General features: G+C 42.3%; 1 protein-coding gene and 1 long non-coding RNA gene across 2 annotated transcripts in view; one reads left to right on the forward strand and one right to left on the reverse strand.

Annotated features, from left to right (window-relative positions):
- The window catches only part of LOC114788402 (single-stranded DNA-binding protein 3), a 46,623-nt gene extending 34,881 nt beyond the window's left edge, over positions 1-11,742 (reverse strand). Inside the window, exons 1-3 of the mRNA XM_028976950.1 lie at positions 11,581-11,742; positions 6,585-6,657; positions 5,645-5,706 (exon numbers count right to left, since the gene is read on the reverse strand). Coding sequence (XP_028832783.1) covers positions 5,645-5,706; positions 6,585-6,657; positions 11,581-11,636 — 191 coding nt within the window. The 5' untranslated portion in view covers positions 11,637-11,742. The remainder of the gene's footprint in view (positions 1-5,644; positions 5,707-6,584; positions 6,658-11,580) is intronic.
- Positions 11,512-18,465, forward strand: LOC114788403 (uncharacterized). The gene is made up of 3 exons (XR_003749541.1): positions 11,512-11,721; positions 17,855-17,991; positions 18,134-18,465. It is a non-coding gene; the product is annotated as an uncharacterized LOC114788403 (long non-coding RNA).
- Positions 18,466-23,096: the final 4,631 nt, after the last annotated feature.

Raw genomic sequence — 23,096 nt, forward strand, 5'->3', positions numbered from 1 at the left:
ACAAACATGTACAAAAAGAAGCCATATTTGTTATCAGTTCAGTGGAACATCATGGCAGAGAGAGAGTGCCCCAAGAATGAAACTATAAAGACTACAGGTTTTGCAAGATATTGCAGGCTGTATGTTGGGACTACTGAGGCTGGTATGTCTGGACTACGAGCAAAACACAAGTGACGTAGTTCACTGTAAAACTATCAAAGTGCGATATTGTTGAAGATGAAGTTGAGCAGGGCAGCAAGTCATGGTTTTAAATGTTAATAAACTGCCTATTATTTCTGGTGTCTTCGGTTTCAGTCTGGTATTATAAGAAAAAAAGTTGATGGGGGAAAAAATCTAATTGTTCAATATGGGAAAGTACATTGTGAATTTGTTTTTGCTACTTTTTTTGCACTGCTCTAATCTACAAAAGGAAAAAATATTTAATGCAAATTGTGATAACCTTCAGTGTATAAACAACAAATGTTACATATACTCATTTTCAAATAAACATGTAATTAAAAAAATTAACTAAAAAATACCTCAATTTTTTTTTTTCTTTATTGAATTTCTTTATTGCAGAGAGCAGCCTGCTGTGTGGTAACATAATTAATGTCCACATTTTTGGAAAATTTAAAATATGACTACCTGAAACAGGTATATTTTAGATATGGTCTTAAAAAGAAAATGTTGCATTAATCTATAAATTGATTAATTTCCCAGCTTTTAAATCAATCATTTAAAACGTAACAATCATGGGTATTGATTCATGACAATGTTAACTAAAATGAAAGTTTGAGTACCAACATATATGAACCACTCACACAGACACAGGTGAAATGGACGCACACACATATGAAACGCTCACACACATACAGATGAAATGGACTCTCAGACAAAAAAGGTGTGTTAAACACCCATATAGCATTAGTAAAGCTTTTCACGTTCGTGTGAGTGAAAACTTTTCAATATATCCGGAAGTCATTTCACTATATCTGGAAGGCATTTCTATGGATTCTAGTGTGGCGACCCGATTCAAAGCAGCAATGGTATATTGCGCATGCACAGTCCAAACTGGGTCGCGACGCCGCTCTCTCTTCCTGACGGAAGCCTCTCTGTCTCCCGACCGCCACCATACTACCAGCCATAATACAGTTCTTCACGGATACACTGTGATGTATTGAGATGATACAGACCGAGAGAGAAGGGACAGTGGTGTCTACGCATGCACAAAATATCATTACCGATATGAATCGGGTCGCCACACAAGAAACCATAGAACCACCTTCCAGTTATACTGAAATGTTTTCACTCACACAAACATGTGAAAAGCTTCACTAATGCTATATGGGGCAGTGGTGGCCTAGCGGCCTCGTAATCAGAAGGTTTCCAGTTTGAATCCCGATCCGCCAAGGTGCCACTGAGCAAAGCACCGTCCCCACACACTGCTCCCCGAGTGCCTTTCATAGCTGCCTACTGCTCACCAAAACTGATGCTTAAATGCAGAGGACACATTTCACTGTGTGCACCATTTGCTGTGCTGCTGTGTATCACAATGAAATTCACTTCACTTTAAATGAGCGTTTAACAAAGTTTAAGTTTAACTTTTGTTTGTTACATAAGAGTCCATTTCACCTGTATCTGTGTGAGCGTTTCATGTGTGTGTGTGTGTGTTTCATGTGTGTGTGTGAGCGTTTCATGTGTGTGTGAGTCCATCTCACCTGTATCTATGTGAGCATTTCAAATGTGTGTGTGTGTGTGTGTGTGTGTGTGTGCGCGTCCATCTCACCTGTATCTGTGTGTGCGCGTCCATCTCACCTGTATCTGTGTGAGCATTTCAAATGTGTGTGTGTGTGTGTGTGTGTGTGTGTGTGTGTGTGTGTGTGTGTGTGTGTGTGAGCGTGTGTGTGTGTGTGTGTGTGTGTGTGTCCATCTCACCTGTATCTGTGTGAGCGTTTCATATAGTTGGGGTGAAAGAGAAAAAGAAAAAAATATTATGGCTTCAGATGAAGGAGTGTACCACGTTTCATTTCAAAATGTTGAAATGTTCGGAGGTAGGGATAGGTTAAATGTCCCCTGGTGAATAGGAAAAAGGAGAGGATGAAAAGGAGGAGTGCAGGCGTGGCCCAAAAAAAAGTGAATAAACGCAAAGTGGGATCATGGAGATGCGGCATATTGAGTTTCGGTTGTCTACGATAAAAAAAGTGGTCGTAAGAGCTTGTCGAAATGTGGTCCGATGGGAAAAGTCCCTCAGAAAAATGGGTGTGACACACGAGTCGTAGATTGCTTAAAACAAGCCCACTTCTGCGCTAAGGGCTGGATAAATGTGTGAAGTTTGGAGAATGTGCAATGAAAACTGAAGGTGATGAGTTTCATACATTTTCCGGAAAAGAATAAGAAGAATTAGAAGAACAAGATTTTGACTTTCCAAGCCAAATATAATATAATTTTTGGTAGCATTTGCAGACATCCAACTGACTTCTAGAATAAGAAGGAAGTATAAAAAAAATGGTGAACAGAATCAATGTTTTCAGGAAACAAGAAAAAAGAAAAAAAAAGAAGGGTGACATGAGACAGAGAAAGAAGGACGGTATATACGAAACGAAGGTGTATAAGGTGTGTGTGTGTGTGGTGGGGCGTAGTAGTGGCTCTCTAGAGAACATCTAAAATAAAGGCAGGTGGCATTATCGCATCCATCAGTGCACCTAAAGACACTGCAGCCACGGCAGCCCCGTGCCAGAGGGACACTGCGGCACACACTCCAATCCAATTACACAGCCGCAAAATGAAATGAGACGCGAGTCGTAGTTTGTTAAAAACAAAAACCAACAGTGGCGGTAAGAGGTGGGCGTAAAAGAGCTGTTGAGGGAGCAAGAGAGTGAGAATCTGAATGAGGATACGTTTGAATGAAGACACATGCTGTAGCCATTACAGCATAAAAACTGGATTCTATTCAAATGTGACACGAGGCAGAACAACCTGATCCTGAGACGCTGTGTTAATATGGTCAGTCAGAGATGGGACAAGGAGCCCAGCTGAAAGAAGAAAAACCCTTCACTCTCCTCATACAGCATAGTCAACTACTGCCTTCAACCAAACAGCATGAACAACAGGGTAACAAGTCACAGGTGGCAGGGGCTGATGCCTAGCAGAAGACTTATAGTCCACGCTGGACTCATTTGTGTGTGTGTGTGTGTGTGTGTGTGTGTGTGTGTGTGCATACATGTGCTTTACTGATGTCGCAAAGCAGTGCCATGGCTTCCTGTGCTGTATTCTATAATGTGACCTATGATGGGATGCAGATGAGGATCCCTTGGCACCAAGTGCAGGAAGGTTTTAGGGCCTGAAATTGGCTAAATGGCTAAAAAAAAAAAAAAAAAAAACAGAGCTATATCCATGTTAAGGTTATGTGACTATGGATTTTGGATACGAGATATATGTATAAAAATAAAAAAAAGACAGCAGTCCTCAGCAACTAAGGTCTATGTTGTTGTGTGTTAGAAGGCAATATCTTAAGGGCTTTATATTTAATGCTTGATCTTTACAAACCACTAAACTCTTTTGAATTGTCAATCATAAATAACAAGCTCTCAAATTCACTTGAAGATCTTAAAATGTAATAATAATATGACGAGAGAGCCTCTCAAAAACTTAAAAGCCAATGCTTATAAAGACCCCTTAAAACAGATGGAGTGGTAGCTGTATACACACAAAAACTTCATAAAAAGTTATTAAATGTGAACATATCAGGGGATACTCCACTTTCAAGTTACATGTCTCAGTCATTGGAATTCATGTTTGCAAATGACACAAATTACCCTTACTGACTCATTAAAAACATGTTCAACAGCATTTCTACTAACTTTCAAAACTTGCCTTGCTTATTTTCTGAAGTGGTGAATTACGGCATTACAATTAAATTAAAGTGAGCAGGCTTTAAACAAAATTACCCAAATAACAGCAAAATCTAGAACCACCCCCATCAGATCCATTGAACCCTCCTGCTGAGTGATTTAAATGACGTCACAAAGCATCCCTGTGCATAGTATGCATTTACCATGATTTAAGATTAAGGAAGCAGGCACATGCTAATTGGAGGGAACTACTGGGATTATCTGATTTTCATATCAATTACTGTTTCTTTAGGTCTGGCTCTATATGGGGCCAGTGATCTACGGTTGGGAGCGTAAAAACCCGTAACAAAAGCAGCGCAATTGTCCTACAACCAATTAAGAATGGAAGGAGCTATTGTGTCCCTTTAGCATATGCATGAGCACTGGGTTCAATCCAACTGAGCAAGAGGCAGGAAGCTACACACAGGCTTCACTGGAAAATTTAGGGTTTAAAATTTGTTACGCCTGGAAAAAGGAAATGCTCGGATTCCCTCTCCACATAAAAACAAGACAAACGTTCCTTCGGAAAGTATGAAAAGAGAAGTTGAGAGAAATATTTTTGCAGATAGCCATTATTGAATATTGTCTGAGAACATTATTCCACAGTGCTTGCACTGCAATACTAAAAAACACAAAATCACATGGACTGCTGGAACAGGTTTATTCACTTATTCTTTGGAGACGTCACATGGACTATGAATGCCAACTCACAAATACAACTGAAGATTAAACACACTGCACGTGTGAATTCATGTCCAACATAAGAAAGTATATGAAACCCACACACAGAACATATATTAAATTCTATAATCAGTAGGTAAAAGCTTGCCACTTTACCACCTGGATCTCTTGTGAAACAGTCACTTCCATTTCTAACCCCCCCCAAACCTGACCCTCAGTAGACCCAAGCACTGTTGACTGCTCCACACCCTAAAGGTGGCCTCCTGCTGTCCCCACAAACCATCATTCAAGCACTTTACCAATAAGACCTCAGCAGGGACAGAGGATGGGGGGCTGGTGAAGGTGGACGTAGCAAGGGGAGGGAAGGGGATTTGGTTGTTTTACCATAAAAAGGGGGGGTGGGGGGTGTCTGGAATGTGAAGGGTTAATCCGTTCAGGGTTTTTTGGCGTGAACAAAGCAGAGGGCGGCAGACAAAGGTTGAAGGCGGGGGTGAGGTTGGGTGGGTGGGCCTTTCCCTTGCCATCTGGGTCTTTTGTTTGGGGGCAGGGGGGGTGTGGATGGGGGAGGGGTGGCCGTCGCAGTGGCGGGTCGAGGAGTCGTGCCCCCGGAGAGGAACTGTGACCTCATTATTTTAGCCAGGCCGATGGGTCAAACCACGACCATACTGTCTGACTTATGACAACCAGCTGAGTAACTGAGTCCAGTGTGTAAATCTACAAGTTCACTTTTCCTTTTACTCCTTGGTGTTTAACCCCCCCTGAAGGTTTATTCGGTACATCCTTCAATGTGACAGGGCAGATCCACAAAAAGTATGCACACGCCAAAAATGATATTCTCTTCCACAAAGAGACCCTTGACTTCTTACATACACTGATTATCACTGGATAAATGTCTGATTACACCAATTATAAGCATTGAAATATTGATTGCCTCACATGAACGCACAGTAAATTTAGAAGATACGATATCGTGCTTCCTCTCTCAACACATACCCATAAAAAGGGGGGGGGGGGGGGATACATATTATGCTTGATACCATCAAAAAGAAAAATGAAAAGAGATGAGCAAACACCAAGCAGAAGAGCTCACTTACCACCACCATGAGTGCAGAAATCCTGGAGGCTCCCCAAGCGTAATGTTCTTCTCCCATCGGATCTGTAAGAAAGGAAGAGGAGTCAGCTAATAAAACTACACAGGGTTTCCCCGGCCAGTTTGCAGATAGGGCTCTGCATAGACAACCGATGAAATTACTAGAACAATCATTCAGTAACTTCTACATGGCAGGAGCAGAATTTTCTGACTTTTAAAAGTTGACATAAGGTATAATGGCCTTATTCAACCATATTGTAGGGCTTCTGGTCACTGCACGAAGGCTGGCAGCTTTTTGCTCAGTCTTGCACGTGCCGAGAAGTAGTATTGTGGCTGCTCATTAAAGGGCACTTAGCTCTTCTTTAGTGCACTCTTTTTTGATTTGTAAAAAGGTGGCATGAGGACAAAGGCCAGTGAAAGAAAAAATTATGATAATAATAATTAACCTATTATAATAATTACATAAGAATCATACAACAGCAAGGCGATGAATGAAGAAAAAGAAATTTTTTTTTTTATAAAAAACCATTTCAATTTATGAAATGCACAGCTATGTGTAACAATAAGGCCCTTGGGGCGTTCACCGGTTAACGCGGTACAAAAATATAAATCTCACGGGTCTTCTCTACGCGCAGATAATATATCCCACTGTCCTTAAAACACAGGCAGGCAAACAGATACAACGAAGCAATTGTTGTACAGGTCAGTCGGTTAATTAATTTCATGATGAGTCATTATCATCCGTTTACAGAGAACAACTGATATTTCCACAACACATCTGGTTGTGCAATGGGTACAATAAAGCGGGGGGTGGGTGAACCAGATGAATTACATAAGTGTTCTCGACCCCAAGGCTATGGCTGATGTCCACGCTGGACCCATACGAGTTCTGGGTCTTAATAGGTAAGACACTTATGACAGAAAGTGTTGGAGAAAGGTCTTACCTCAGATAGGAAGGTCTGTGCTGATTTCTGGGCTCCAACATGAAGCAGGTACTCGTAGACGTATAAAGCTAATCTGAAGAAACAAGGAGGAGGGAAGAGTGTTAGCTATTGGTAGACCGATCACAAACACAAATTCAGTAGATCCTGAAAAATGACTCCAACATGCGTGACAACAGCGTTAATAATGGGCAAATGTACAGTAAGGGTTCGGTCAATACACTAGTGAGTGACGGCACCACACAGACAGACACATCACCTAGAAACCAACCCCACAGGCTGAGGAACTCTGCAGAAAAGCAAAAATCAAGCCAGGGAACCGTAGCTGGAGTAGTCATCGCGATCTGACGGCACCACCATGGTTCTTGTGTTTTTGTCATTTTCAGTATCCATTATGTCTGTTGTTTAGTTGCTTGGGCTGGCAATTACCCAACTCACACTCACCTCACACTACACACACACACACACACACTACACACACACATTCAACTGCGGCTGCTCCATCTCAGCTCCCCCACTTCTATTAGGAGGGAAAATAGCCCCGACTCTCCTGGCCAAATTACAGCCAGAGATGGGGACCATTTCGGAGAGAGATATTGTGCGGTGCTTGTGTGAGGGGGACTGCAAAAAATATCACACCAGGCCAGTCATCTGGTGCGGTGCCTTTTCTCTTACACTACAGACGGGGAACGAACCGCAGCCAGCAGTAATGCGGAATCAGTCATTTCCAGATCTCGGCTTTCAAATTCAAAAAAAAAAAAAAAAAAAAAGATGCATGGGTGCACGGTTCAGAGACACCAGCCTCACCTGGATTTATAATCTTCTTGCTATTACAGAGATAAGCACTGCATGTTTTGTTATACTTTATAGAATAGTGACGCAATATATTTTTACACTAACATTTGGGAAACTTCTCTCCTGCACTGATTAACAGTTTAATGACAGGTACATAAAAATGGCTATTGGTTTATGTTTATACTGGTGTTATTTCACTGTACTGATATGTGACATGAGCACAACAGATGCAACAGCAACATACTGAAACATCAAAGGCCATAATAGTGACTGTCTGGGACACCAACTTCAGACGTAAATTTTTTTCTTTATTATGATATAAAAATACATGTGTTAAGTGCATCCACGTATGGGGCAGTGTGCGTGGGAGCCTGTGGAATAGCAGCCAGTCACAGGACACTGTTCAACCCTCCATCACAGCTCCCTGTGATCGGTCAATCATAGCGATAATACCCCGCAAAGCAGACAGGATCTATGACTCGGCATCTTACACACTCACAGAACAGCGGCCTGAAATATTTCAGTGCCTCAAACACACACAGACAAAGTAAAACATAGGGGGACAAGAACAAGACCCATTAAAAAAAAAAGGCACGGCCCTGGTACAGGAGCAGTCCCAGGTGGGAATAAAAAGGGTCCCAGCTACAACCCCTGATGTGTGCCAATACCTGCCCCATCACAAATAAGAGAATGACTGCTAGAGGAGTCCCAAAGCCTACAATTACTTCGTTCACCTTAAGAGGGTAAGTACTCTGCTTGCCAAGCTGCACTTATATAGTGTACACGTTTCACCCTGGCCTCCTCTGACCAATTTAACCAAAGCAATTTTGCCGCTTTGTGGGGCACTTTGCAATTTGGAGGCCACTTAGTCAGCTAGCATTACTGTGTGTAAAGGCTCTCACTCGAAGGCACGTGCAACAGGACAACTTGTGAGCAGACAGACAGATAGATAGATACTTTACTGAAGATGTGGTTATGGACCTATAACTCATCAGAAGGTTCATTGTATCACCTATTTAACTTCAGATGAGGTGTTAAGGGCATGTGTGATCCAAAAGCGTGGGAAGAATGAAGGGAAGCCGGATAGTTTGAGGGGTTTTCTCAGCCAGGTTAAGAGCATGATTGGCTGTGTGAAGTGTCTCCAGTCACCTTTGCAATAAGAGAAATGGTTCTCTATAGACACTAGACCCCCCCCCCCAAAAAAAGAATTTCTTTTTTTAAAACTCCTATAATTACATACTCTAAGCTTTAAGAAAATGTGCACAAAATCATTCCCAAATCTATACAGACTTAATCACGTGGGCTATGTCTGCCACTCCAAGAGTCAGCGAAAGAATCACAAGATCTGGCAAGTGAACGTAGGCAAGTACGATCAGCAGCATGCAGACAGTGTTAATGCTCATTGAGAAGACATGTAAGAGACACAGAGGAAGAGGTAGGGGGTAGGGGAGAGGAACACAACAGTCTGGTGCCTTAGGAGGCTGGCAATTTCTGCCTTCAAACCCTGTTCCTTCTCTCAAAAGCCTGAATGGTGGCTAGCTCAGGGGAATGCCCGAGGGGATAACCCCGCAATCTGACAACCCCGACCGCTCTGTCTCGCTCGCTCTTTCCTCCGCCATGCTTCACCGAAACCCCAGAAACTGAGCAAACATCATGCCAATCATGATGCAGAGGAACGGTGGCTGGCTAAACAACAGCCGTCCTCGTAAGCAAGCTGGGGAAGCAAGGTCCAGACCGCAGCCAAAAGGATGCGGCTGCCAGGGACGTCCTGACCAGAAGTGAGAGGGCCACGAGCCAGAGCAGCTCGGTGAGGTGTTCCACCGCCCTGCTCTTTGTGGGTTTTGCTTTGGACACTGGGCATGACGCTCAGGCCTCAAGAGGAAAAGCAGGCTCCCCTCTACTCCACACCGGTGGCGGGGGTTGTTCTTTCACGTGCCTGAGGTTGGCACGAGAGCCATACAACACTTAGCAAATGTTTTCCTTTCCTGTCCACGGGAAGAAGCACCAAGCCCCAAAAACTTCTGGAGCACTTTTTATGATTACCACAGATTATGATTTTATTCATTCCACTCGCCAAGAAGTCTGGTAGGACAAAATGCGGCACCTCTCCCTCGCTCAGCTTCCACGTGGTCTCACTCTGGGTCCTGACATCAAAGGGTTCTCCCAGATGTATGTGCAGAGCACACCTGACATCTTGCCTCAGGCTGAGAGACAAAACTACCTTTAAACATGAATGAACGAAGAGCATATATAACATATCCAACATGCAGACCATTAGGCAATCATGTCCTCAGCCCTGCTTTCAGTTATTTAACAGGCAGGGCCCACACGGGCACAGGGACGAGAACCAAAGCCACTGAAACTCAGGAAAATGTATGAAGGTACTTTGCTTGGAAGGAAATTAATCATACATATATTTAAAGACTCCTGTGATGGACTTGTCCTCCTCTGCCTCAACCTGGAACTGGACAAATGGGAATAGAAAACAGATGGACGCATGGATAAGATAGGGAGGAAAAAAAAAAAAAACACCAGTTCCAGAAAAACTGAATGTTCAACCTGTACGGATAGAGAACTCTACGGCAATGACTTTCTTTCTTAAGACCAATTGGATATGGGTATCTGAAGACATTATTAAACAGCCATTGCCCCGGGTTCAGCTGATATCATGCTCGCTCAACAATCAGTGCATTGTTAATTCACTTCTGTGAAAGTGTTTCTATGAAGGCAGACTTTCTAAAAACCCATGGGGGGAAAAAATATTTGCTGAATGCAACCCATAGATCTCGAAATGAAACACTGCAACAAAAAAAAAAAAAAAAAAAACAGGAATTTTGTTGAGTTGTTGTGAAGAGGTGGGGTGCACATCAGCCACATTGGGATAATTTACCCCTTCCTGGTACCCAGACATCTGTTACAATAAGGAAGCATCACTCGCCCGCTGCGTTAAACACAACTCTAACTGCGATGTGTACAAAACACGTCACGCTCGTCTCGGACCTGAATTCTGGGGACCGAGCCACGTTTTCGACCCCCACGCCACCGGTCCTAACTGCAAAACACTTTGCAGCTAGTTGTAAGCTAGTTCACTAATATCAGACTTGCTTTTTTTAAACATATAAACGACGACGAGGAACTTTTGGGACTTTAAAAAAAAAAAAAAATTCCACGTGGAACAGTCCCGCGTCCGTCTCAGGAAGTAGTTCCACGACGCGCTTTGTTCCGTCCACGGCCCGGCTAACAGCTACTCCGCCGCGAACACCGGCCGTCGTGTTTCAAAGTGAAAAGTGCGGGTCAACTTCAGCCCGCCGCCACCCGGAGTCGGTGTTCGCGGCGAGACAAAGGGAGAAAACGACGAGTGGAGCCGCTCCCGGGTCCCCCCCGTCAGCCAGCGCGCACTACGTGGTCACACGAGTGGGGGGGAAAAAAGGCGAACGAACTCGACGTTGAAAATGTCACACGAAGACATGTCACACGAACACGCGCGCGTGTTAAAATCCCGTCCGCGACTGGCCGCCGGCTGCGTGGCCGCCGTCGCGCTAAAAGCGTAGCTTTCCCCGAGCCACGGGGTTCGCGGCGCGCATGTAAACACGCGTCCCGCTCTCGGGTCTTTTCACTCACGGCCGGAGCAGCGTTTTTTACACCCGAAAAAAAAATACAACGACGACGACGACGCGCGTTGTTCCCGAGTTCCGACCACCAAACTCGGGAAAGAGCCAGAGGCGCACGCTTCACCAGGCCGGGTTCAATTCAAACCCACCCGAAATAAATCTCGGCGCCCACCCGGGCCGAGCTGCCGATAACCGGGGGCGTTTAGGAAGTCCCTGCGGCGGAGGACCGTGCCTCAAACTAACCGGAGAGTCGAAACGAACAACAACAAACCGGAGCAAAAGTAAGTTGCGCGAACAAAACACACAACAACAACAACCACCACCTCCACGAGAGAGAGAAACACGCGAAACTAACAACAAGTAAACGCGGAGGGAAAAGCTCCGGGTTTTTTTTTTTTTTTTTGGTGGTTTGTGTGTTTTCTCCGACGCGGCGGCTCGGGATGGAAGTGGAGGTAAAGCGTCCAGGTTAAAAAAAAAAAAAAAATGTCAGCAGGTGACGACGCGCGGGGGGAGAAGAGAAGAGGAGAGGAGAGAGGGAGGAAGAAGAAGAAGAAGAAAAAAATAAAATAATAATAAAAAAAAAACCCACTTACTTCTCTCGCGCCTGGCTATCGGAGGGGACGACAGCTCCTTTACCTTTGGCGTACATGTTGGACTCTGTTTTAAGACTTTTACCCACTCAACACCTGTCAAAGAAAGCAGCCAGGAAAACCTTCCATCTCCATAGCTACCCGGTTAGTGTGTGTGTGTGTGTGTGTGTGTGTGTGTGTGTGTGTGTGTTTTTTTTTTTTTTTTTTTTTTACATCTCCAACATTGGCCACAAATCAGGCACAGTTTCTGCTGGGGGGACTTGAAACGGTGCGCCGGTGGGTTTTTTTCTCCTCTTTTTCATCCGCCGTTCCAGGATCCCGGCCGCCCTCCCCCCGCGTGGGGAGAGTGGGGGCTTCTTAAAGGGGACGCGGCCCTGGTAGGAACGGGCGGAGAAGAGGGTGAATCGTGGACGCAGGACGGATGGCGCCACGCACGTTGTTAATTGCACGGGCCGACGCACGTATTGTCTCGCATTACATATGCATCGTCACCAATCGCTCAATAAGTGTCATTTCCACTAAAGGGGAAAAAAATAATAATAAACATGGGTCCATGAAAAGGTATAAAGGTTGACCGCCAACCTTGTACAATGTTGGTCGTTGAGGCACCAAGGTTGGTAAGAAGAAGAAGAAGAAGAAGCAGTGGAATACGGACAAAAAAACACTCTTTGTGTGCTTGCATTTTTACTCATGGTATGTGTTTTCTATTTTTCAGCAAGTAATAAACAAATATTTATCACCAGTGTACAAGTTTCTTTGTTGAACTCAGCATTTCAGGTAATCAGTTTGTACTTTCCTACAAAGTAATCTAAATAAAAGCATTCAGCTTGCTGTTGGGTTTTGTTGGGGGTTCCTGTACGACTGTATTTTCTTTTTTTGGATGCTTGGAAGACACAAATCCTGTGCCCTAATTCTCAGAAGCACAGTTTAGGGCTGCCCGATGTGGTTCAAAGCTGGATGCCATTGCAGTTATGTAAGACTGACTTTTTTATAAATAAAAACACATGAGCCAATGCACAGAGAAGGTTGACAGTCATCTGCAGAAGATAGATCAACATAATGTGCTAATCTAAAAAGAAAAAATCACTAAACCTAATTTAAATGAGCTAAATTAACTAAAATGCCCATTTTGTAACATCTTATAAGGAAGATCCAGTTCAATGTCATTGTTTTTTTTTACAATGACATCATATGTGTTATCTTGCAGATGGCAATTAACTATCCAAAAAGTTCAATAAATAAACAATGTACTTATGAACAATTGCACATATTTAGAACATTAAACCTTCATTGTGTTTCTGAATGAAAGAACCCCATCACATCAGCAGTTGCTGACCAGCCTGAACATTTGAGAAGGCTTTGAGAGTTTCTGCCTTCTTCCTGGACATCTGGATGAGGCCTCAGGGGCTCAGTGTGGTCCAGTTTGTGTGCCACTGGGACACAGGTCCCTTTAAGGGGCTGGGGGAGTGGGGCAGGAGTTGTGTAGATGAGGCAGAGGCGATGTTTTCATGCTGTTTTTTCTGTGGGAAGGGCACAGCCACAGCACAGCTGACAGTGTGTTTGTCAGGGATTTGCCACTTACAGAGAATGGGAAGAAATTTATGTTGATGACTATATTCCACAGGCGTCTCCCAATGAGCCAAAGAGAGAGATACGATGAGAGAGAGAGGGTGAAAAGAGACCTTCTCTGAGAATTTTACAATGCCAGGTTTCTTTTGTCTGTGCAGAGTTGTTCAGGCTTCATACCTGTATATACCATTATTACAGCACATGCAATGTTTTCAGTTTCTCTAATATTCATTATACAACATGATTGGATTTTAGTCAATCTAAAAAAACATTGCACCCAAGACATTAAAATTGAAACATATAATAATTTATTCAGAAAAATTGTTTTTGATTTGTATTCGTCTCATAGTGTATCATGTTGCTATATGTTTCCCAGGTAAACAATGTACATAAATAAAGAAAATGTGATACATCAGGACAGCTTCTACAATGCACATGCCAATTGTTGGCACTTTTAGTGGTGGACACAGGTCTGATGCCCAACTCCATATGCAGCAAACTTAAACAGTGTTTTGTAAAATCCTTCTTTTCAAAATCAGCAAGTGAGTTTGTCATAGTCTTGTCTTTGTTGGAGTCACTGAAATCCTTATGTTTGCCAATTTTTCTCTTCCACTGAAAACAGTAACGCTGGCATTTATAAGAATATTAACTAAAGACCCACATTAAGATGGTGTGACCTGCAATAGCTGGATGAATCACTTTTTCTTTTAGATATGGACAGTTGGTTTGTCCATGTCTTGAGGAGGAAATGCCAGCAGGATACACAAAGAAAATGAGCAATGCAATCAGAAACACTTTGAGAAATGTTGTAATGGTCCAGAATTAAGGTGAATTTTAGTTTGACACCTAGCAAAAAGATACTGCAGGTCACATGGTGGCAACACTAGTAGCGAATTTCCTCTATTATAAGAATAATGTGCCCTTCAACATTTTAAAAATATGAATAGTTTGAGGAACATGATAAAGAGGAGTTAACTTGATGCAGAAATTCAGCAACTGAAGCACATGTTGGAAAAAACAAGATCAATCCATGCACCCAATTTTGCAACTTATTTTGTCTTTTATTTTGAGCTAACATACTTTAAAAAATTTAAATGTGCAGCATTGTTAACTTGTATGAGGATTAATTCAGAAAGTAAAGCATTTTAATTAGTACAATTTTCCTGATATGATACTGCTACTGTTCAGAAATACTTGAAAATGTACACATGCTTGTCAGTGCCAACAGATGGACCATTGGAGACAGTGTATATACCTTAATTGCTACGTGTTCTTCTTCTATTCAAATTGCTTTCCTATGTAGGTCCTGTTTTACTTCAACAGTCTAAAAGATGCAAGTTGCCAATGCTGAATGTACACTGAGATTAGGGTATGGTTGTGGGTTTTTCCTCATGATGGAAAGATGCCCATGTCTAAGTTGATTTTCTATCCTATATTTGTAAGTTGTAAAAGTGTTTGGATGGATACAGCAGAAAATGTTAATCTCAGACCCCCTGAATATTAGGTATTTAAAGTTAGCCAACACTATATATTGATGTAAAAGGTACCATACCAGTTTTATATGTAGATTCTTTGTACATCTTGGAGGAAAACCATCCGAATAAAACCCAAACTATAAATATCTGACTTCATTACAATAAAAAATATTTAATATGGCTGCAAAATATATTTAATATTAATAAGATCAAGCAAGCTTACCACATTTTAATACTGTGCCTTATGCTTCATAATTGTTATCAAAACACCCGTTTGATTGCTAGTATTTCTAAATCTTTAAACACCAATAAACCAAATATAGAGGTTTGAAAATAGGTGTCTGGTGTGTGGTGGTAGTAGTCTAGTGGGTAACACACTCACCTATGAACCAGCAGATCCAGGTTCAAATCCCACTTACTATCATTGTGTCCCTGAGCAAGACACTTAACCCTAAGTGTCTCCAGGGGGACTGTCCCTGTAACTACTGACTGTAAGTTGCTCTGGATAAGGGCGTCTGATAAATGCTGTAAATGTAAATGTCTGATAAATGCTGTAAATGTGTCTGATAGGTGTTTCTCACTTACTTGCCGAAGTCAATGTGTCACATCCTGCTAGGATTTGTTAGCCTGAGTAACAACACACTGTTGCCGGGCAGAAACACATTTTGTTTGGGGCAGTGGTGGCCTAGCGGTTAAGGAAGCAGCCCTGTAATCAGAAGGTTGCCGGTTTGAATCCTGAGCTGCCAAGGTGCCACTGAGGAGCCACTGAGCAAAGCTTCGTCCCCACACACTGCTCCCCGGGCGCCTGTCATTGCTGCCCACTGCTCACTAAGGGTAATGGGTTAAAAGCAGAGGACCATGTGCTGTGTGCACCATGTGCTGTGCTGCAGTGTATCACAATGACAATCACTTCACTTTCACTTGCTGGTTTATATGGTAGGACCAAGTGTTAGAAAGTCTCAGATGTCTATTTCCTGTTTTACCTTTGAACTGGCTTTCATGTTAACTGGCAAGGACTGCAGAAGTTTTGTCAAGATTCACCCGATTTGCTGATTCCTTATTCCCATGAGTAACTAAAGGGCGATCAAAGTCTAAACTGGCGCTACTTTAATGTCAGAACATTAAAGAACAAATGATCACGTGGACACATTTGCCTGTCCACAGCGCCAGCTGTATGTGAACCCTGGGAATGTAATAAATATTATTTAAAGCCCTCATGAGATCCACCTGCCTAGAGTAAGATAAGTTAAATTAAAATTAACCCCCTTCACCACTATCTTGTAGCTTGACATTTTTGTTTGAACAGTGAAAGTTGAACCACAAAAATGTCCAAGCCAAATGCTTTTGAGGAGCATATGTTGTCATGTGGTTGAGAGACTCGGTGCTTGCTATGTTGACTGATGCTCATGGCAGGTCAGGCCACCGGAAAAAATCCCAGTGCTCCTGATAGCCAGTCTGCCACTGTACACAGCCATTTTTGTTAGTATGTAATTATATTTCAGAAACCCAGATTGAAATGTTCCTATTTTTATAATCGTGTCATTATTTAATTATAATATTATCCTTATAAAGAGCCTACCACTCTTACACTCAACTCATTCAAGTTGTTTTAAATCCCCTCTGCTGAATAGCAGCACCATTCACCACCATTTCCCTCCATTTAACGTTTACTTCACGAGATCTTAACAAAACATTAAATATATTCTGCTGCAATAATCCATTTTGCAGACTCACTTATCCACGCCAGAGCTGTAGGGAAGATGCAGCCGGAAAATCAAACTGGACTCAACCAAGGATTTATTCATTTAAATAATAAAATGTTAGCATGCATGCTATCTTGTCACCATCTGTCCTGTTGAGGAGTGGCGGAGGTAAGTCCTGGTAAATGTCAGGTCTTCGGCCTTTGCTAAAATCCTGCATGAATCCGGCAGCCTCTGTCACATGCACAGAGGTGCTGGTGAGATGGTCCATGTGACCGCTGTGTGCTTGAAGGAAGTGAGGGGGTATCTACTTGCACTAGAGCAAGTTTATCTCTGTCGTTTCATACTGTCCCTATCGATCCCCCCGCAGCCCAAATTGTCCTTGAAAGTCACATTGGGATTAAATTCATTTTTTTCTTCGCTGAATACATACTCGCCATGAAGCCGACGTGGCGTGGCAGCAGTTCGTTATGTACGGATGCTAAATATATGAAATGAGGCTACCTGTATGGGAGCGAGACCAGGGGAGGTGTTATTTGTGGTGTCTGAGACACTAATGCAGTGTTAAATAAACAAGCCCATGACTTTCCTCCCCACGCGCTGAAAACTCCCACACCACAAGATGACAGTTGAGCTACACAATCAGGCAACAGCAGCAACACACCACTCAAATGAAAATCGCACGGCAGCGCACAAGTGGCACCATCCACGGTTTCTCGGTTAAGGGTTTGGTGGAACTTTCCCCTTCCAGATTTTGCAGTGGGGTTTATTTCTCACAGTGAAAATACAGTGAAGTGATTGTCACAGCAGCACAGCACACAGTGCACACAGTGAAATTTGTCCTCTGCATTTAACCCATCACCCGGAGTGAGCAGTGGGCAGCCATGACAGGCGCCCGGGGAGCAGTGTGTGGGGACGGTGCTTTGCTCAGATCCTTGGCGGATCGGCAACCTTCTGATTATGGGGCTGCTTTCTTAACCCCTTCCTTAACCACCACTGCCCCACTACAGTAGGTGCAGGCTGCTTTTCGCTGGTGTGAAAGTATAAACGGGACGTAAACAGTGGCCTGCCCAGTACACTGAAGTCAATTTCAGAACAATATGCCAATGAAGATTAGAGAGGGCGGGAAATGTAACCATGACATTGGAAGAACATATTCTCTCCTGGAAGGCTTCTCATTAGATGATTCCCAGGGAGAAATGCATTTTGCTCTATTTCTGTTGATACAGGAGGAGTGGAGGGGTGGGGTGTTTTTGATACGTGTTTGTGTGGGAGAGTGAGGTGTTTTTTTGTGTGTATGTGTAAGCGAGTATGGTATTGCTTTTTTCTAATGTATGTACATGTACGTGCTAGACATGAGACATTTGCAGATTAACCAAGAATTGGATGTTCTTAAGAAAAAATAAATACACTATTGTCTACATTGTTCACTATTTGAGAGCAAATTATGTTTTATTTATGATGCCCACAGTTTGATGTTTCTGCCAGCATAAATTTCATCATAAACATTTTTCATCATTACATATTTGTCAGGGCTGCAGTTCCAACCCAGGCACCACAGTGGGCATGCTCTCACAACCATTGAGCTGGAAGCAAACCACCCAAAGGTCAACAACCAGGATAAAAGCATCATGAAGCTTCCGAACAATGCAGACTCATCATCGATTATGGTAACATTGCTGTAAGCCTTACCTGATCTGATTCCTTCCTTACCAACTGTTTTTCTCTGACCTCGATTTCTGGATAATCCTCACCTGCTCCTGTTTGAACCTGGTGGCTCTTGACCGCGCTCCGTCCACGACATTGCTTCAGCCTCCTCCTCTGATGATCCAAGTCCTCCTGGTACTGACCGATTCTGGCCCCCCATGCCTGCTGCTTCACACCAAAATTATCTACTCCTCTATCCATACTATGTTTATCTCCTGCTGTGGAGAAGATGTCCCGGATGTTTCACCGCTTCCGGCCATGCCTGCTCGTACTACATGGCTGCACACCTCCCGCCTTCCAACCTTCTCTGCTTTTTCAGCCCCATGGCCTACAGGCTCACAACTGTCTCCTCAGACCCTGCAAGTGCACCCCAGGTTTAGCCACCTATTTAATTAAATTACATTCTATTTATTGATGCATATTCTGTACACAAATATCCTAACAACTATTAAATGAAATCATATTCTAATGGAATGTTAATTTGTTCAAGAAACAAAAATGGTTTAAAATGTGTAAAGTGTGTTCCAAACTTGGATCCCAGATTTACTTGTCTAAGTCATCTTTGGAAAAACTGCTGGTTTTCTGTTGATTCTGAAAGTGTTCAGGCTGAATTATAAATCATCCATTCCAAATATCAATAAAGTGAGAGTGGTTCAGGGTTTTTGCCATCCATCTGACGTACAAAATGACTCCAGCACAATTTTCAAGTTGGCAAGTTATGGCCTAGGCATACAGGTCCTTAAAGCATCAAAGAAGGCTCATCTTGTTTGCCTGAAATTTGCATCAGAATTTAAGTAAATAAAGCTTGATTACAGATTAAACAATTGAGTGGTTTATAGCTAATAAGGTTTATTATAAAAGCTTATGAGTAGAATATGAATATTAAACAAATATATATTTACATTTATGTCACTTGCCCTTATCAGATGCCCTTATCTAGAGCAACTTACAATCAGTAGTTACAGGGACAATCCCTGTTGAGCAACTCAGGGTGTCTTGCTCAGGCACACAATGGTAGTAAGTGGGGTTTGAACCTGGGTCTTCTGGTTCATAGGTGAGTGTGTTACCCAGTAGGCTACTACCACCCGATTTTGAAAGGGTGAACAAACAAACAAAATATATATTTTACTATTTAATCAAGTAAAACAAGGCAGAGCAGGTAAAAAACACTCAGATTTTAAGGATTGTGGGATTGATGTTATATTGCAGCAAGCACATGTGGTGGATGTTTTAGTCTATGGTAGAGTATGGGGTACCTTCAAGTTGAGACTGTTACAGTGTGTGTGTGTGTGTGTGTGTGTGTTCAGTAACAAGATGGGGTTAAGAAATAGGCGAACGGGGTGGGGTTTTTGGAGGAGATGGGTTCCAAATCTGTTGGGATAATAGGACGATGTGACCTACATAGCCAATCCACTCTTCATTAGCATACTCACATAGGCCTGTGACAAATAAACCAACAGTGACTTGGGACTCGCAGAGAATGGAGGCAATGTCGACCTACGTCACTGCCTTTGTTGTCTTAATCTATCTTCCTCATCCCACTCATGCTTTTCAGGGTCTGCATTTTCATTTCTGTATCAGCAGATGCCCTTTGCCTGATTTATGGTCCTTTCGGCACCAGCTAGCTCGCACTGGAACCCATTCAATTAATTTGAATCAGTTAACGTTACCAGTGGCACTCATGGGCATTTGTGACTGCAGAGTTTTTTTTTTTATTGTGGAGCCCTAAGCAGTAACTTCACCAATGCTTCATGTGCACTAGTGTTTTTGGCAAGACATTTCCAGCAGAAATTGCTGTGGGTTGTTGTTGGATATCACCAAGATGAATCATGCTAAAAGGAATTAGAGGCTGACCAATGTTCACCCTCTGTGACAAAATCTGTTGCTGTGTTCTGTAATGTGCCAAAATATATTGTTAACCACAGATGACATTCACTATTAAAGATGCATTATGCAAATAATTGTCATTCTTTCATATTTTGGTGTAAAATGACCCTTCTCATGTTATTCAGCAAAGATGTTTTTGTTTATTCAGATATCAGGTTGGTGTTTTAAAAGTAATGCTGTGTAGGACTTGTGGCTGTTCCTGGAGATCCCCTACACCTCTGGCATATAAATACAAATCACACTTGGAGCCCCCTCTAGAAGAAGTAAACAGAGGTTATAAATGCGTAGTTTTGCCTATTGAGGCCTTGAGAGATGAGCACATGCAAGAGTCTCAAATATTTCAACTTGATGGGCCTTCAAAAAAAAACCTGGTGCTATAGGGCACCAGGCCCGCAGTTGTGTCTTTGTTCCGTGTATAAATGTAGTTAACATTGACATTTAAACTAAAAAAAGATGAAGGCATAGCAAACCTACTGAAAGAGTTTGTGTCTTTACTAAATCTACTTAATAAGAGACTATCTACCAAACTCATCCTTTTATCTTCTTGAGGCAGTTCATTGTATATTTTAACATCAGAAATGCGTACTTCAACACTTCGGTGTTGATTTTAAATATGTAAATCTTTTAAACCATGACACATAGTGTTTAGGTAATCAGACACCAGGACTTTGGACGTGAGTGTGTCCAAGTCCATTTTGCTATTCTGATGCGACAATACAAACTGCATAAGTTGTCCTAACACTCTTAACTTTTCAGAGGAGTGTTGATGGTGTAAGTTGTAATAAAGCAATCACCTTTAAAAAGCAGAGGCACAAGCTCTATGGCATATTGCTGTTATAAGGTCACGTGAAACTGGGAAACCAGATCGGTTTTCAGTTTACCTGGGAAACCAGATAGGAAACACACCTGCTCGTGTTGGTGGGAGCACCACTGTTCCACCTAATTATAACTGGGAACCATATACAGTATGTATATAATTAAGACAATTACATTAGGGCATTTTTAAATTTTTTTGTTTTATTTCATTTAAAATGTATAAACAACACAAAGGATCTACAACCTGTCCTGGGGTTCCAGGTTCCAGCAGGCTTCTACCGCTGAATGCATCTGCTACATAACGTCATTCTCTGTTTTTCTTGTCATAGCTAACTCTGATTTTGTCTTTCTTCTCCTTGACTTTATACTGAGAATACTAAGAATTCTGGAATTCTCTATATAGCAAGCAAACAAGAGACACCAGTGTCTTATTGTACATAACTAACATGATTTGGAAGCAGATATGTTAAGGTACAATTTCCCCAATAAGGACAAAACGGTGGCTTTATGGTGTATTCTTGTTAGAGTGGATAAACACAGAACAGGCATTAATCACAGGCTAAAATGATAGATGTTCTTCACACAATAAGCAGATGCATCATGCATACTGAAATAACCTGTGGTGGCTGAAGAGCGCACTTTTTTTCCTCACACTACATTTCTCTCTTTTTCCCCATATAATGGAGACACTAAACAAGACAGAAAAAAAAGCCTGAGATCCTGAAAATGACTGCTCTTGTAGGACTGAGCCCAACCAACTCACTGATTGGTCTCCACCAGTCATATATAAGAATTTGCTTAACAATGTGCATCTAGCAAGTAAATCCACCTGACAGTTTACATACTGTAGGACATTACTTCTTTATGACATTTATCTTATACATCTTTAAAATATATGCCATATTTATGAAATTAAAGTAATTAATAAACGATTGATCACTTGATATTTTTCTTAAACCAATCATAGAACTTTACAAATACATTCAACTGGGAACATCACTTCCTTCCTCTGGGTATTCCTAGACCCTGATTGACTCCAGTTCACTGGGACTAGGGGCTGACACTGGGTGCCATAGGGGCCGAAAGCTTAGAGGTGGACCCACAGCATGGCAGAAAGTCACACTGTCACCACTATCATCCCCTCAGTCCATTTTAATTGAATATGTTTTGCCCCTGCTGCAACATAACGGCACCCTTTCCAAGGGCAAGCACTGTTGAATCCAATTACACAGGGAGAGCTGGGACTGGAGGGAGGAAATGGGGGAGGGGAGGTGAGACGGGGTGGGGGTGCAGGCGAGACAGGCGAGAGATTATGACCCCCACAGATACGTGAGGCTCATGAAACATCTGGGGTGAGAGGTTGTGGCAAAAGAGAAAAAAAAGCCAGAGAAAAAAATTCCAACAGCATGATTCAGGCAAACACTTAAGCAAGCCATGAAAATGAATTTTGCCAAATAAATGGAAGGAGCAAGTGACAGAGAGAATCTGTTCTGTTCTGATGTTTTTTTTGCTGTTGCTTGTGTTGAAAGTTAATTGAATGCTAATGACATTAGAGTTGGACGTCTCAGGTTGGATCGCTCATACTTTGTGTTTAGTCCTGAAATTCTGACCTAATCACAGATGGGCTGAATCAGACAGTCCCACACCTTTATCACAAATTGATTCATTTGATTCATTTTAATGTCCAGTGCTATCAATAATACATGCATGGCTTTCTTTAGCAGATGAACCCGCACGGCAGTCTGGAAGTTTCTTGGGGTTTTGCTCAAAATGAAAGAGGCATTATCATTTTTGTGGAGGAGAATGCAGGCGCATACCACACTGCTCAGGTCTGCTCAAGATCAACAAGCAAGGTAAACACGGGGTGCATTCTTGGCTGGATACAACAACACGGCTGTTCTCAAGGGCTGCAACAATGAACTGAAAATGCTTTTTTGTGTCCCAGTGGAGACATAAACAGCTGATTCATTGTCATTTGGGAAATATGTGAATAACAGAAAGTTAAAAATTGAGAGCAACAACATGCTATTCATACATGTGTTAACTGCAGAGAGAAGGCATATGCATTGCACATACAGGCAGGTGTCAAATGAAAGAAGTCTGCTGGGGACATTGCACTGCCATGGTTTGTGTCCTCATGTCCCCGTTGAGGTAAGGGTCACTGCAGATCAATACAAAGTGAATGTGAGTGATCACCTTTAATCTACGATGAAACATTTCTATGCTGATGGGAGTCAGTCGAACAACATTGATTGGATTATGAGAATGAAAAGGATGTAAATCATGTGATTTGACCTTCAGTCCCTAAACATGAACCAAATGAAATTCTATAAGAGATTTTGTTGTGTAACAAAACAGAAAAGAA

The sequence above is a fragment of the Denticeps clupeoides genome, chromosome 4 (assembly GCF_900700375.1).
Source record: "Denticeps clupeoides chromosome 4, fDenClu1.1, whole genome shotgun sequence".
In the NCBI taxonomy this organism is placed as follows: Eukaryota; Metazoa; Chordata; class Actinopteri; order Clupeiformes; family Denticipitidae; genus Denticeps; species Denticeps clupeoides.